Raw genomic sequence first — 15,296 nt, forward strand, 5'->3', positions numbered from 1 at the left:
GATGCATGTCCAGTCAAGAAACTTCACTCCTTGTAAAACCACTACACTGTTAGTGACTGCCTTCTAACCAGTGAAACCCAGTTGGAGTGATGGGAGATCAGTTTCAAGACTTCATGACAAAAATTCTGTCACTTTCTTCTTACTTTGTCCTGTGTTTGTTCCATCTCTCTCTCCTGTCTCTCTACTCCGCTGTCTCCCTCCTGCCCTTTCTCTCTCCTCCCTTCTTTCTGTATCTCTACTCTGTCTCTCTCTGTGTGTGTCTAACTCTCTGCTTTCTGTCCTCATTTGCTCCCTCTGTCTCTCCATGAACCCTGGAAATGGGGAGATCAAATACTTAACTTAGGGGCTACCCTATGAGACCCCTATATAGGAGAGAAAGATATACGTTCCCTGGTCAAAAGATTGAAATAGGCTCTCAGTTCAAACTGAATTCTGATATTCTGATATTCTGATATTGCCCATATCAGTGAGCTTGGGAGTAAAATATCACCCTGTTCAGTCTCCGTTGAGACCACAGCCCTGGCTTCATAGAGACTTTGAGGCAGTATCACACAGCTATGCTGTGCCTGGATTTTCTCCCAGAAAAAATGTGAGCTATTAAATATTCGTAGTTTTAAGATTCAAGGTATTCGAATAATGCTGTCAGCGAGGAATGGATAACTAACAGTCTAATAGGTCCCAGCATCTGGTCTATGATCTGCCTTCTCCCTGCCTCTCCCCTTCCAGGATCCTACAGGCACATTTTCCACCTTTTTAATGTTTCTAACGGAAAAACACGATTTTGTCTCCTATTCTCTGCACCAGCAATATCTTCTCCCTGACACACTGCAGACATGTGCAGTGTGGATTCCTTTTGTCATTCTGGCTCCAGTAAATGTCACCTCAGTGCAGCCTTTCATATACTCCAGTGACTCCCCAACCTGTCCTCACATCACACTCATTCTTTTCACAATTGTATTTCTGGCTTCTTTTTTTCCACATGTCTTTCATACCTTTGTTCATCTCCCCCTCCAAAATGTGAATACCTGGCAGGCAGGGACCACTTTGCCATTGTAAGCCTTGCACTTAGGCCCACCAGATCCCCAAGCACAAGGTGAGTGCTTGGGACAGTTACTGAACGAAGAAATAGAAAGACCATGGAACACTCCATCTAGATTTTGACCAGCTTAATCTGTGGAGATAGCTGCTAGTAATGGGAGATTCCTGCTGTATCCAGAATGACCCCTGAATGACCTTTCCCTGGTCCAGTTTCTCCAGCAAAACTCAGTGGACACCACTGACACTGGAGGCTGCCTGTGCCCTGATGTCCAGCACTAGCACTGGAGCCCCAGGCATGAAGATCCCCAAACAAAATCAGCACTTTTATGTGACTGAGAGGAAGGTAGTGGCCCTTTAAGGTCCCAGGATAAAGCTCAGGACCTACAGACTCCAGGACTGTGCAAGGGAACTCAGGCTTCAGCCATTCCCCTTACTCTGTCCATCCCCAGTATATAGTCTTTGCTCATGGGCATCCTCAGGTTGCCAGGACAATGACTCCTTTGATTCCAAATGAAGACTCTGGGTGTCCAACAAGGACTGATATTGTGCTTGGACTCTAGACTCAGTGTGCAGTGCTCTGACATGTCCTTCCCTATCCCGAGTCCTCACCGACCCAATTCCCGAAGCCTCTAGGCTCTCAAAGACTTCCAACAAATGTAGAGCATTTCTACAGTATCTCAGAACACAGTGAGTCACTGATAGAGAGCCAAGGCCAATTGAGCATTTATGATTGTATGCAACTCTGGAGAAACCCACTGGTAACATAACTCTCTATGGAAAAACACTGAAGCCTCTTCTTCTGTAGCTGTTGTCTAAGCAAAGGGGAATTATTCATAATTCCAGGTTCCCACAGAATTGGACTGCTGTACCCTAGTCCTTTCCTCAGAGAGACCTGAGCTCCCACCTAGAACAGGGACTGGCAAATGTTTTCTCTAAGGGGCCAGACTATAAATATTTTAGGCTTTGTGGGCCATACGGTCTCTGTCACAACTACTCAACTCTGCCTTTGTAGCATGATAGCATTAATACACAATACATAAATAAATGAGCATGCTGTGTTACCCATAAAACTACACAAATAGGGACTGGGCCACAGGACCTAGCATGTAGGCTGCACTTTGCATTGACTTAGGTAAAGGAACTCAGCCATGCAGCTTAAATTCTGAGCCTCATGTGTTAAAAAAAAAAAAAAGATGAAGGAAAAGTGCTTACTGCATATGGCCTTTTATAGGAATTATAAAAAGTAAATGGAATAAGGTATGTAAGCCTCTTAGCATCAGGCCCGGATATTGCTTGTTTAATAAATAGTAATATACTTTTTTGAAGTCAGTAAAAGAGACTCTCCAATGTTAGTAGCCCATTCTCATTTCACAACTTAAAAAAAAAAAAAAAAAAGGTAGGTTTAGAAAAGCCAAATGGAATTAACAAGAGGGAATTTAAGGTGCCCACACCTGCAACATCCAGGGGTATTGCTGGCCTCAGGCATAGCTGGACATAAGGGTTTTGCATGTGCTATTCCTTCCACCTGAAATGTTCTCCACATCCTTGTCTGCCTACACCTGCCAAAAGTCTTTCTCAACGTTCAGATTTCAATGCATTCTTTAGGGAAGGTTTTCCTAAATTCTTGACTAGAAAAACTCTCCCTAGAACAAGATTTTAAAATCCTCCTTTTGGGGCGTCTGGGTGACGCAGTCGGTTAAGCGTCCGACTTCAGCCAGGTCACGATCTCGCGGTCCGTGAGTTCGAGCCCCGCGTCGGGCTCTGGGCTGATGGCTTAGAGCCTGGAGCCTGTTTCCGATTCTGTGTCTCCCTCTCTCTCTGCCCCTCCCCCGTTCATGCTCTGTCTCTCTCTGTCCCAAAAATAAATAAAAACGTTGAAAAGAAAGAAGAAAAAAATAAAATCCTCCTTTAGCATTCTTCATAGCTGTGCTTTAACATTATGAGTAACACTTTTCTTCCTTACTAGTCCACAAGCTCCAAGAAACTTTGATATGCACAGGAATCACCATGCAATCTAAAATGCGGATTCTGGTTCAGTAGGTCTAAGGTGGGCCTCAGCATTTGCATTTCTAACAAGTTTTTAGGCCATGCCAAAGCCAAGGCTACTGGTCAGCACACATTTTGAGTATCAAAGGCTTCATTATCCTAGACCTCTTAATTACCTTCTTTCCCATTAAATCCTATTAATTACTTTTGCAGAGAGGAGTGTCTATTTTTTTTCCCCTTCAACCCATCAACCTAGGTTCCCAAAGCTTCTCCTTTTATTACAGTCAATCCCCCTCCATCTCCAACACCACCACTACTTATGGACTGGCTTAGCAAGGAATTTCCCAAACAGAAGCCCTCTCTTGAGGAACCGTAGAGCCATTGACTACAATGTTTCCTCCCCACCCTCTTTTTTTTTTTTTTCCACTTGATTCCTTCAGGCAGTAAACCCTAAGCAGAGAATCTATTGTTGGGATTTAAGGTGCCAGCAAGGTGCATTCCTTTTTCTCCTTCCCAATTCTGGGGACCAATTCAGCTATAAACATAGGAGAGAGACTAAGTTTTTTAAAAAAGTACCAGTTTTATTATGACAAAGATTGGGAAATGTAGCTGGGATCCAAAGCCAGATGGGTTTGCTACTCTGCTCTTAGAGTAACTTTCTTTCAAAGCTTCAAGCCACCCCACTACAGAGGAAGAGCCTACCCCTGTCACCTACCACATGGACAAATGGAGAATTCAGGTGCACCTAGAGGGAGGTTGGGCTTTGCTGCTTAGTTTCTTTTTCAGCTTTATCACTAAAGGCAGGTTGCTCCTACCACATAAGTGGGTGAGGAGCAGAGAGGGATCAAGGGCACTACTATGTCACTTTCCTTCCAGGAGACCCTCTAACACAAAGCATTAGTACAGTGGGATAAAGGGCTTTTTTCTTCTAGTTGGACTAAAAGCCTAATTTGTTCTGAAATCTCAGACCTCAAATCCCTCTTTTCTCACTAAGCCTTCCATGAAAGTCAAGGGAAAAAACAAAGGTCACCATATTTTGGGTAAACAAATGGCAGGGGATACTTGTGGCTTAACTTCAGTGAAGCTCTGGAAGACAGTGATAGATCGGGGGTGGGGGTGGGGGTGGGGTTTCAGAGGAAGGAGTATTTGGGAAATGCTGCAGTAGGCTGGGGCCAAAATGGCTCCAGTAGCCCCAAAGGATGATGAGGGCAGTTGTAAATAGCAGAGGAAGAAGGACTCCTGCTCCATCTCTCCAAATTCTATTTTCTCCCATCTTTTCCTTCTCCTTCTGCAATTCTTACCAATTAGTAAAACTAATGGATGTTTTCATCTTAATCTCTTGACCACACACAAAACAAGCTTAAGAGGAGTAGTCATCAATTAGTAATCACATAACCCATGACAAAGACTTTGACCAAACTTTTAGTCAGGCTCCTCTGAACCCTCTTCTCAAATGAGGCCTCAAACTTTGGATTTCCACGTCTGTCTTTGCATCACCCAATTTAGCAAAACTCTTAAGTCAGTTCCATAAGAATCCCTACCCTCAATATCTGATCAAATCCCTTGTCCCCCACCCCTGGTATTTGAGTACACTGGCCTGCCTTCAGCAAGAACCTTATCAAGTTGGTTCAGACGGAATTGCCTCCCCATGTTTCCTCTTAGTAATTTTCCATCCACTGAAAATACAGTTTGGAATTGAGCCTGGTTCTATACTGAGATCTGTTTTCATCTATCACAAGTCTTAATTAAATAAAACCAGTTTATACCACTTTACTATCCAGCTCTGGTTTTGACACCCACCCCCACCTCTAATACCAAATATGGCCAATATTTTTGAAATAGCAGACTTATCAGGCCCAAATGGGAGACGCCATTGCACTACATTCTAATCACATATTTGCCTCATGCTAGATGCTGTACAACACACAAAAATAGATACAATATTTCCTGGCCACAAAGGATATTTGATGTGAATAATAAAACAAGAGAACTAACTGACCAATATTTATTAAACTGCTTTACATGGCAAATAAAAGAACAACCTTAAGGAGTTTTGGTTTCTACCTTGAGGTATATGGTGACAGATTCATGGAAATCGAGGTAGAAAATAGAGTGCTGACACCAATGACCTCCCAGCTCCTAAACCTCACAATGGGAAGGTAGTAGGCAAAAAGCAAGAGGGAGACATTCACAAAGGCAAGAAATCTAACACAAGCTTCAAAGAAAATGCAACAGGACAACCAATGAAATGAAAGGGAAGATTCCTGGGAATCAGCTCTGCCTCAAGTCAGCTGTGTCTCAACAGAAGCAGTTGAGTCTAGATAAGCCAAGGGCTGCAAGTATGAACACATTTGTTGGCTCTTAACGGGGTGCCTCCTCCTTGGTCTCAAGTCTCATTTCCTCCTGGAAGTTTTCATTTCTAAACTAGAAAACTGACCATGCCACTCCCCTGTTAAATAAGAGCCTTCAGTGCCTGAGAAATAAGACCCTAGCTCCTTGATCTGGCTTACAGGGACCCCACAGATTTAATCTCTGGGACTCCCTCCTCCAGACACAATGCTCTAGCAACACTGTTCCCAGGGTACTCACCAGCTTGTTTCTCACTTCCTTCTCTTTGCTCATGTCAGCACTCTGCCAAGAAAAGCCCTCCTCTCACCTGTACACAACTAACCTAGTTATGAAGATTTGGTTTGTAGGTTTTCCCCAAACCTTCCTCCAGATGACCAGAGGCATATCTCTTTTACTGGACCTATTACATTACAGTGACCAGTTTGTATGACTGGTTTGCTTTCGACAAGGTTAGCGAGGAAAGCGGCTAGGTCTTACTCGTGTTTAGAATCCTTAGCACCTAGCATACTCACCCAGTGACAGTTTGTTGGGTGAAACATAACTCCTTAAAGCAGGAAAGAGGCTATTTTGCAGTGGTTCAGTGCATGAGTAAGATTTAAAGGCTGGTTCTCGTATTTACTATCTGGGTGACTTCAAATAAAATTTTCCAGTACACTAATGAAAACAAACCTGGTAATACCCATCTGATAGGGCTGTTGGGAAGAGTAAATTAAATCAGGCATACGAAGCACTTGGCTCAGCTCTACCAAGGTTAGTTCTCTCATCCCTATTACAATGTGTCCCAACTCCCAACTATCACTCCCAACACAGCTCGGGACAGTAAGCAAATCCTGTTTGCCCAAGATATGTTTAATTGTAAGAATAGAGATAGAGGTCAACTCTTCATAAAAAGCAAACTATGGCCCCATCTTAGATGTGCCGCATGTTTCCTTCTCTTACTTCTTTGAGTAGCAGTATTTCTGGATTTCTTCTGCAAGCCACAGGCAGTGCAGGATGCGTTTCTTTTCAGCAGCCAGTTCCTTTTCAGAGAACTGGCCCAAGAGTTTCTGGACAAATATGTTTTGATCTTTCAGGAAAATATTCTTATTGACTCCTACATTTGGCATATTCTCCAGGGACCCAGATTTAAAATGGAAGCTTAAATGTCTGTTTCGTTTTAGACCAGGTCCTTTCTCTTCAATCCATGTGAGCGGACTGCAAAGACAAAAGAATCATAAATGTTAGAGATGACAAGAGAGTGCAGGTGGATGTTTGCTAGCCCGTGATAACCTGGTAACAGGTCTGCACATTGTACCTATCTTCCCTGAAGCTGCTGCTCAATGTAGTGGCTCAGGTGGCATCTTGACCTCTACCAGCCTCCCAAAGGCCTTGGGTGATTGTTTCCAACTTCAGGGCCAAACAGTCCTTCATTTAATTTTGCCATCAGGCAAGGGAATTCACTCAATGATTTTGTGTGAACATCAGTTTCTTTTTTCTTGTGACTGCCTTATCTGTAACTTTTTAAAAAAGTTTTTATTTTAATTCCAGTTACTTAACGGTGTACGATATATTAGTTTCAGGCATACAATATAGTGATTAAACACTTCCATACATTATCCGGTGTGTGCATACTGACGGTTGGCACTTTACTGTCAACTGAATAGGGCTGAGGATGGGACCTTGTCCACACATGTTCCGGGCTTGGACAACACTTAGCTCCAGACATCCCAACCCAAAACACAAGTTTTAAATTCACAGACCACTCCTCCACTCTTTCTCTCTGCGAGAACTTTCATTTGCAAATATTTGCATTTGTCAACTTGGGCATAGACTACCAACAAAAAGCTTCTTAGGTCTCCCCTTCCACAGGGAGGTGTTTAACCACATCCATATCCCGAGTTTCAGCCTGCATCTGCAAACCCGGTGGAGGTGGTGATTTCTAACTGCTCTCCCCAGGCTCTTAAGGATGAGCAGGCAGGGACCACACTCCTACCAGCTGTCTTTGACAGGAGAGCTGAAACGTGTAACTCTTCTATACATTGACTATCCACGTGACATTTGGATTAAAAAAGTATTGTTTATTTTTACAAAGTGTGAAAACTGTTGGTAAGATGGAAAGAACATGGGCTTGAGAATTAAGCTGCACTAGGGTTATTTGGATGACCTTGGGCTCTAAGACAATGACACCTACATCATTGGCAGGTGAAGACTGCAACAAGGGAAAGACGAGACCTGATGTGGTTTCTCTAAGACCTTCCTTTCTTGTGCCCTTCCCATGAAGTTTTGGGGAGAAGGTGTCCCAATCTGGGGACAGGAGACAGGCTGCCTAAGTGTGATTCTCACACAACACTTAGTTCTGTGCCTTTAGCCAGTTTCTTAACAGTGCTGAACCTCAGTTTCCCAGGTGATCATAATAATTCCCACTTAGAGAGTTCGCATAAAGATTCTATGAGAAAATTCTTGTTAAAGGGCTAGGCCTGTGCCTGGCACACAGTAAGCACTCAGTAAACAGTCTCTAACACCAGCACTTCCACAACAGGAATTCAAGTAATGATCCCTCTGGCTAGTCCTTTTATTGTGACCTCTCAAAATCATGCTTCCCACCACCTCCCCCCACCCCCCCCCCCACCCCCCGCCAGCCTCTTCCCCATTCCCAGTTATGGTTCTGCTCTATTCTACTCTATTGTTTGAAGGTAGCTATAACTTAAAAAATTGTGTCTGGAAACAACTGGCACAGGCTCCTAATGTGCAGTTAACAACCCTAGAAAGACATCTACTTATAGTTGAAAGCTGAAACTCAGGCCTGCAGACTGAGTCAAGTTTTGGGGGAGAGAGAGAAAGAAGCCCACAGATCCCAAGCATTCTTCCCAAGCACAGTCAGAAGCCATAACTGCATTTACAGGATAAGATGGCCTTTCTCTGTCACAGAGGACACTATACTAAGCAGCATGTAAACCAAGCAGGGACTTATTTGCTTTGAAGAGCTACATTTCACCAAGTCGTCTATTCTGGAAGTCATTAAAATGATAAGATGAGGGGCGCCTGGGTGGCACAGTCGGTTAAGCGTCCGACTTCAGCCAGGTCACGATCTCGCGGTCCGTGAGTTCGAGCCCCGCGTCGGGCTCTGGGCTGATGGCTCAGAGCCTGGAGCCTGTTTCCGATTCTGTGTCTCCCTCTCTCTCTGCCCCTCCCCCGTTCATGCTCTGTCTCTCTCTGTCCCAAAAAAAAATAAATAAACGTTGAAAAAAAATTTTAAAATAAGATGATTCATGTATAAATCAATGATAGCCCATACATAAAAAATTCATATTCAGGTCAGACAGAGTCTAAAAGATAGTAGTTAGATTAGTAAACTAGTAAAACTAAGGTGTTCAATCTATCATTTAAAAATTTTTTATTATGACTCCAATTTTTAAAAATAAATTATTACAGGGGCGCCTGGGTGGCGCAGTCGGTTAAGCGTCCGACTTCAGCCAGGTCACGATCTCGCGGTCCGTGAGTTCGAGCCCCGCGTCGGGCTCTGGGCTGATGGCTCGGAGCCTGGAGCCTGTTTCCGATTCTGTGTCTCCCTCTCTCTCTGCCCCTTGCCCGTTCATGCTCTGTCTCTCTCTGTCCCAAAAATAAATAAACGTTGAAAAAAAAATTTAAAAAAAAAAAATAAATTATTACAAATTCTATCATCAAAAAGTTGGTCTCACTTCTAAAACATTAATCTCCATGGCTAGTTTTGTTTTACTTAACTGAGGTAGGTGACATTAACACTGTATTAGTTTCAGCTCATGGCTAGTTTTAAAAGCACATGGTACACGCTTTAAAACATTCCAGAATTTGATAACAAAGATGAACATTAATGCTGTTTTTATTCACTGCTTTAACGTTGGATACAAATAAATTTGAGACAGCGGCACCTGGGTGGCTCTATCAGGTGAGCATCTGACTCTTGATTTCAGCTCAGGTCATGATCCCAAAGTTGTGGGATTGAACCCCACATCAGGCTCCAGGCAGAGTATGGAGCCTGCTTGGGATCTTCTCTCTCTCCCTCTGCCCCTCTACCCTGCTCGTGCTCTCTATCCCTCTCTCTCAAATAAAATAAATAATATTTTTTTTAAAAAGGGAATAAAAAGAAATTTGAGATATTCCAATGGTTCTGATCTACCTAAGAAATTTTCTCATATCCTTCCACAGAACATGGAGTCTTAAAAGTCTGAGGAAATGCCAAACATCAAGGATGTTTCTTCTGATTCAATTTCCTAATCAGTGGACATGACTAATAAATATACAGCTTCACCTATGCTATTGTGGTGGTGTGACAGTAAAAGTACAATCTGTGAAGTAGAAAGTATTATATGTAATTAACAACTTATTATAATATGTTGTTTGCCATCTGTCCCAACCTCTCATCTGATGCCTGCCCCGCCTTTGCAATAATGAGTTAGTCTCTGCTTCCCTCACATCTTATTTCCTGTCAAGGACTGAGAAGAGCACATTTTCCTCTGAGAAGCATGACCTGACCTCTCGACATTCCCCTTTTCTGTGCTCCAGAAGCACCCTGAGCTATGTTTAGCTCTGGCTACTGGGGACAGCACCTGTCTGTGGGGATGGTCAGACTATAGCTGCAATTCTTACACTTAGAAGGTCAGGGTCTGCTAGTGCTATTACTCCAAATGCAGCCCTTGCAGGTTCCGCATGCTTTATCTTCCTTCATCTGTGACCTCTGCCTTTCCCCAGCAAAGAGGAAACTCCTCAAAATGGACAAAGATCAGGCTTCATTCAGGAACCCAAATACTTTTCTCTTTTTGTAAATACCCAATGGTCTGTTTCTTTTACTACCAAGAGCCCCACCAGCTGGAAGCACATTTAGAAACACTCCAAAACACTTGTTATTTTAAATATTTTATAGAGCCCAAGTGCTTTTCAAGGAGGATTATGAATATGCTTTTGTTTTAAAAGACTTGGTATAAAAAATAAAGAATCAGAACACTTTGGGAATAGTATGACAGAATAAGATAAAGCTGAGAAACAGAACCTTAAATTGTAGTCACAATGAGGGATGGATATTTGGACATGTGATAAGCAAGCAGGATAAAATGTCAATGGCAAGATCTAGGTAGTAGTTGTATGGGTGTTCACTGCAAAATTCTTCCAACTTTACCATACGTCTGAAACATTCATAATAAAATGTTGGAAAAAATTCAGGTCTCAGGGGTAAACTGGATTTCTGTTACTTCATCTGATCTTGCTCACTTGTGTGGCTTAGGCAACCTGCTCAAATTCCGTAAGCCTCTATGTACTTGGCAAAGGGGATCATGTTCGTCTTATTTACCTTCCAAGGCTGCTGTGAGGATGAATAAGGCCAACATAAGTGAAATCCCAGCACCTACTGTGTCTACAAAAGCAGACAGTCCTTCTGGAGTTGGGGTTGGGGGTCTAGGCCCTCTGGGCTCTGTCTAGATTCACCTTTGTGAACATATGACAATGTCCTCAAGTTTCCTCCTCACAGTTTCTCACAACCTACCGTTTGTTCTCTGTCTCTAAGCACACAGTCATTTTCATATGTTGATCTTCCTTTCGCTCTTCCAAAGTGGCGGATATAAGAGAAAGTTCCCCAAAGAGGGAGACCAGCCAGGTCAGGCGAGAAATGCCACTGAACGCAGGGAAGCCAAACCGCTCTTCTTCCAATGGGCCAGCTGTGGGGAATCACAAACACCATGGGAAGTGGGAAGTAAGGACTGATAGCTGGAGAGCTGAGGGAGCAAGTGGGCAGGTGTGTGGCTAGGTCCTCAAGACAAAGCAACCTTGCCTTACAGCATGATATGCAAGATGACTACTAATATTTAGGTGCCTGAATGAAAACTTCATAAAAGCATTTCTCTTTTTTCTTGTTTACTTGATTCAATTTTCTTGGGAAAATAAAACATTTTATTGGAAACAGCAGTCCACCTAGCCCATAGGATAATAAAAATATTTCAGGCTTCTACTATGCACATGTGGTTTACATATAGTAAACATACACACACATACATACATACCCTCTTCAGTTAGTGATTTAAAGAAGTCTTATAAAAGAAAAAGAATCAAGGTATTTTAGGCCCCCAAGCCTATATTCCTATAAATACCATATAACTAACAATAGGGTAAATGACAATAGGGTGAAGGCACCATGATAGCTATGAAGAAAACAGCAATACCTATAAACTGTGTCAATATAAAAAAAAAAACTGATACAGTGTTAAGTGCTTCCTTAGTCTTCATAATCTCCTACACAAAAGTACATTAAAAAAAAATATCTGTGTGAGAAATATGTGTGGTTAAGATATTGCTCCCGACTCTCTCCAGCCCCAATTTTAAACATAACCCAAACTTAAAAGGCTACATAACCTGTTAGGTTGTTTATAAACTAATTCCTTACAAATTTGATACTGACTTGAAAAGAATTCATATTATGACTATGTTTTAAAAAAGAGAACACGGGCGCCTGGGTGGCTCAGTCGGTTGAGCGTCCGACTTCAGCTCAGGTCACGATCTCACGGTCCGTGACTTCGAGCCCCGCGTCGGGCTCTGGGCTGACAGCTCAGAGCCTGGAGCCTGCTTCCGATTCTGTGTCTCCCTCTCTCTGCCCCTCCCCCATTCATGCTCTGTCTCTCTGTCTCAAAAATAAATAAATGTTATAAAAAAAAATTTTTTTTTTTAAAAAAAGAGAACAAGCTATAAATAAAAGCAAAAAAATTTATAAGTTTCATAGACAACATGGTTTGAAGTCACTAGGACCTAAATATCAAAGTTACAAAAGAAAGGTTTCTCCCTCTCAGCTGGTTACTGTCTGCTCTTGGGCTTTTTGGAGAGGACAGAGCAGCCATCAAATGTTTGAGCCATGAAGTCAGAGGCCTGAGCTCCAATCTGGCTCTGCCACAAAGCTGTTTTTGACTTTGTGAACTTTGTGAACTTTGTGAAGCTATTCACCTCTCTGAGCTTCCTTTTCTCTGTGTGTATAATGGGGATATAAATACTTTATAGGATTATCATATATGAATTAACATGAACTAATTAATACATGTCACATACGTGGCACAGTTCCTTGTACAGGTTCATGGTTATTGTTACAACTCTATCATTATTTTAAAAGATGAAGGTGGATTTTAAGAAGAGGTTTCACTGTTATTTTCTGAAAATTCATGAGGAGATAAATGGTTTTACCACTTAGCAATGCCTGACCATGTCAGGGTTTTACTTCTATAAGGAAAGCCCTCAGGAAAGGTTCCAAATACTCTAGGATATAGCCAGATAAGAAGGCCATCCAAAGAGCAGGAGGCTCCAGGATGCTCATATCCTATTGCTAATGGAGCTCCTCAAATAATGACCAACATAGAGCAAATAATCAAATATAGTGTAGACCAAATATTCTGGGGGCTGCCCATGTCCTTGTAACGTGTTGGAGGAAGAAAGGGGCTATGAATATTGTTTACTCTGCAAAGAGAACAAAAATATTCTCCTCTCCAAGAACCTGAGTCCATGTTCAACCTCCTGTGGAAAAATAGTCTCCAATTTGTTAAGATTTAATGAGGAAAATTCTATCTAAAAGGTTGGGACAGAAGCATTTGTAAGCTTAACATTTCTAACATACTTTTACCTAAGGTCCACCAAGCACTTAAATCTCATTTGTGGAAAGAAAAAAAAAAAAAGGCTATTTTTATTGTTTGTGGAAGCATGGGAAGATTATATTAAATTGGCCTTCAGTCAGACAGTCTTTAGAAAAAATGAATCCAAATTACATCCTAGAGAACTAGGAAAGAACCTAGTTAGCTTTCTGGCCTCACCAGTTACACATGACCTGTGATCCCACCTCAAACTGACCTGTAAAGAGGAGAGACCCTTTTAGCAGGTCTTTTCCCACCACTTCTTTTTTCAGGAATGCAAACTCCTCCATCAAGAGTTCAACATGCTCCTCATGCAAGACCTTTCCTGTCATGACAAAAATGGGAATAAAAAAGGCAGTCATCATCAGTCATGTATAGATGTGCATCCCAGAGTCTAGGTCTGTCTTCTACCAGCACAGAAGGACACAGCGACTGCAGAACCACCTGGGGTACCACTATATCCTTACACACCCCACCTGGAGGTGATGTCAGTTCTCAACTTACAACAGAAATGAAAGTCTAAGAAAGCAACATGATATCTACCTGCCCCAAAGGCAAGATGAGATCTGGGAAGTATCTGAGCTGAGTGCTAACTTCTCTTCTAGCCAGAATGGGGCAGTGCAGCATAAAAATCTAAGAAACAAGGAGAAGAAAAGGAATTTTGAGGACTAAAGAGAAGCTAAAATTAGACTCCTTATTTCAAAAACTGGAAGAACCAAGTGACTTTTTCAAATTACCCAGGTTGGAGGGTGGATAGATAATATTCGTAACTAAAATTTTGGATTATAAAAGAATGCTGTTAAAATTTTTTGCTCTGGTGGCTTTTTCTTATCTAGGTTAGAAGATTCATAAAATACCAGAACTGGTTCCCCTTCTTCAGTAGTTCTTTATTTTCAACTAATCCCACATGACTTTTTTTTTTTTTAATATATATTCCTTCCATATTACCAACCTCTCTAGGTACACAAAACAAAACAAAACTCAGGAAAAACTTAAAGTACAAGAAAGCTCTTTTGTTCAAATATGTTTTGTTCAGTAATTCCCTTTTATTTTTATTTATTTATTTTTATATCTCTCTGGCTTATTTACTACTTGTTACAAGTTTGTGCCCTTAAACATTATGAATCTTACCCCTCACACATCCTATTCCCTGGTGGTAATCACCATTTCACTGGCTATTTTTTTTATAGGTTTGACTTTCTAGATTCCACAAATTAGTGATAATCATATAGTACTTGTCTTTCTCTGACTTATCGCACTTAGCATAATGTGCTCAAGGTTTATCTGTGTTGTTGCAAATGGCAGGATATCCTCCTTTCCCACTGCTGAATAATATTCCAGTTTATATATGTATCACACCTTTTTTTTTTTTTTTTTAACATTCATCTGCTGATGGGCATTTGGGTTGCTTCCATGTCTTGGTTATTGTGAATAATGCTACAATGAACATGGGTGTGCAGTTATCCCTTCAATGCACTGATTTCAATTCCTTCAGATATATACCCAGGAGTAGGTTTCTGGATCATCTGACAGTTCTGTTTTTAATTTTTTGAAGACCCGCCATACTGTTTTCCATTTTGGATATGCCAGTTTACATTCCAACCAAGAGTACATCAGAGTTCCTTTTTCCCCACATCCTTATCAACATTTGTTACCTCATTGTTTGAAAATAGCTACCATAATAGGTGTGAGGTGATATCTCACTGTGGTTTTGGTATGCCTGATGATTAGTGACCGTGAACTCGTCTTCATACATCTGTTGACATACCTGTTTGTATATCTTCTTTGGAAATGTGTCTCTTAAATTCCTCTGCCAATTTTCTAATTGGATTGTTTGCTTTTCCCCTATTAGCTGTGTGAGTTCTTTATATTTTAGATATTAACCCCTTATGACATATATAGTTTGCAAATATTTTTTCCCATTCTATAGGTTGCCATTTCAGTTTACTGAATATTTCCTTTACTGTGTAGAAGCTCTTTAGTTTGATGTGTTTATGTTTATTTTAGCTTTCTTTGCCTGTGAAGTTGGTGTCTTATCCAAGCTAACACTGCTAAAAACAAAGTCAAGGATTTTCCCCCTATGTTTTCTTTTAGGAGTTTTACAGTGTCAGATAAGTCTCTTTTTCTTATGATTTCATATGTCTCTGATACATTTCAAGACAATTTCTGTGACTGATGTAAGACAGGAGTCCAGTTTCATTCTTTTACATGTGCATATCCAGTTTTCCTAACACCACTGATTGAAGAGACTACCATTTTCCCACTGTATGTTCTTGGTGCCCTTGTCAAATATTAGTTAACCACGTACGC

The 15,296-nt window shown here is 41.4% G+C and overlaps 1 protein-coding gene across 1 annotated transcript; it reads right to left on the bottom strand.

Moving 5' to 3' along the window:
• Positions 1-5,015: 5,015 nt before the first annotated feature.
• BLVRA (biliverdin reductase A) lies at positions 5,016-14,291 on the bottom strand. The gene is made up of 4 exons (XM_040463258.1): positions 13,530-14,291; positions 13,204-13,311; positions 10,868-11,039; positions 5,016-6,567 (listed from the first exon to the last, which is right to left on the bottom strand). Exons 2-4 carry the CDS (start codon positions 13,274-13,276, stop codon positions 6,309-6,311), a joined length of 504 nt encoding a protein of 167 aa, XP_040319192.1. The 5' UTR covers positions 13,277-13,311; positions 13,530-14,291; the 3' UTR covers positions 5,016-6,308.
• Between the last annotated feature and the right edge of the window lie 1,005 nt (positions 14,292-15,296).

The sequence above is a fragment of the Herpailurus yagouaroundi genome, unplaced genomic scaffold, assembly GCF_014898765.1.
Source record: "Herpailurus yagouaroundi ecotype Mexico unplaced genomic scaffold, PumYag 386, whole genome shotgun sequence".
In the NCBI taxonomy this organism is placed as follows: domain Eukaryota; kingdom Metazoa; phylum Chordata; class Mammalia; order Carnivora; family Felidae; genus Herpailurus; species Herpailurus yagouaroundi.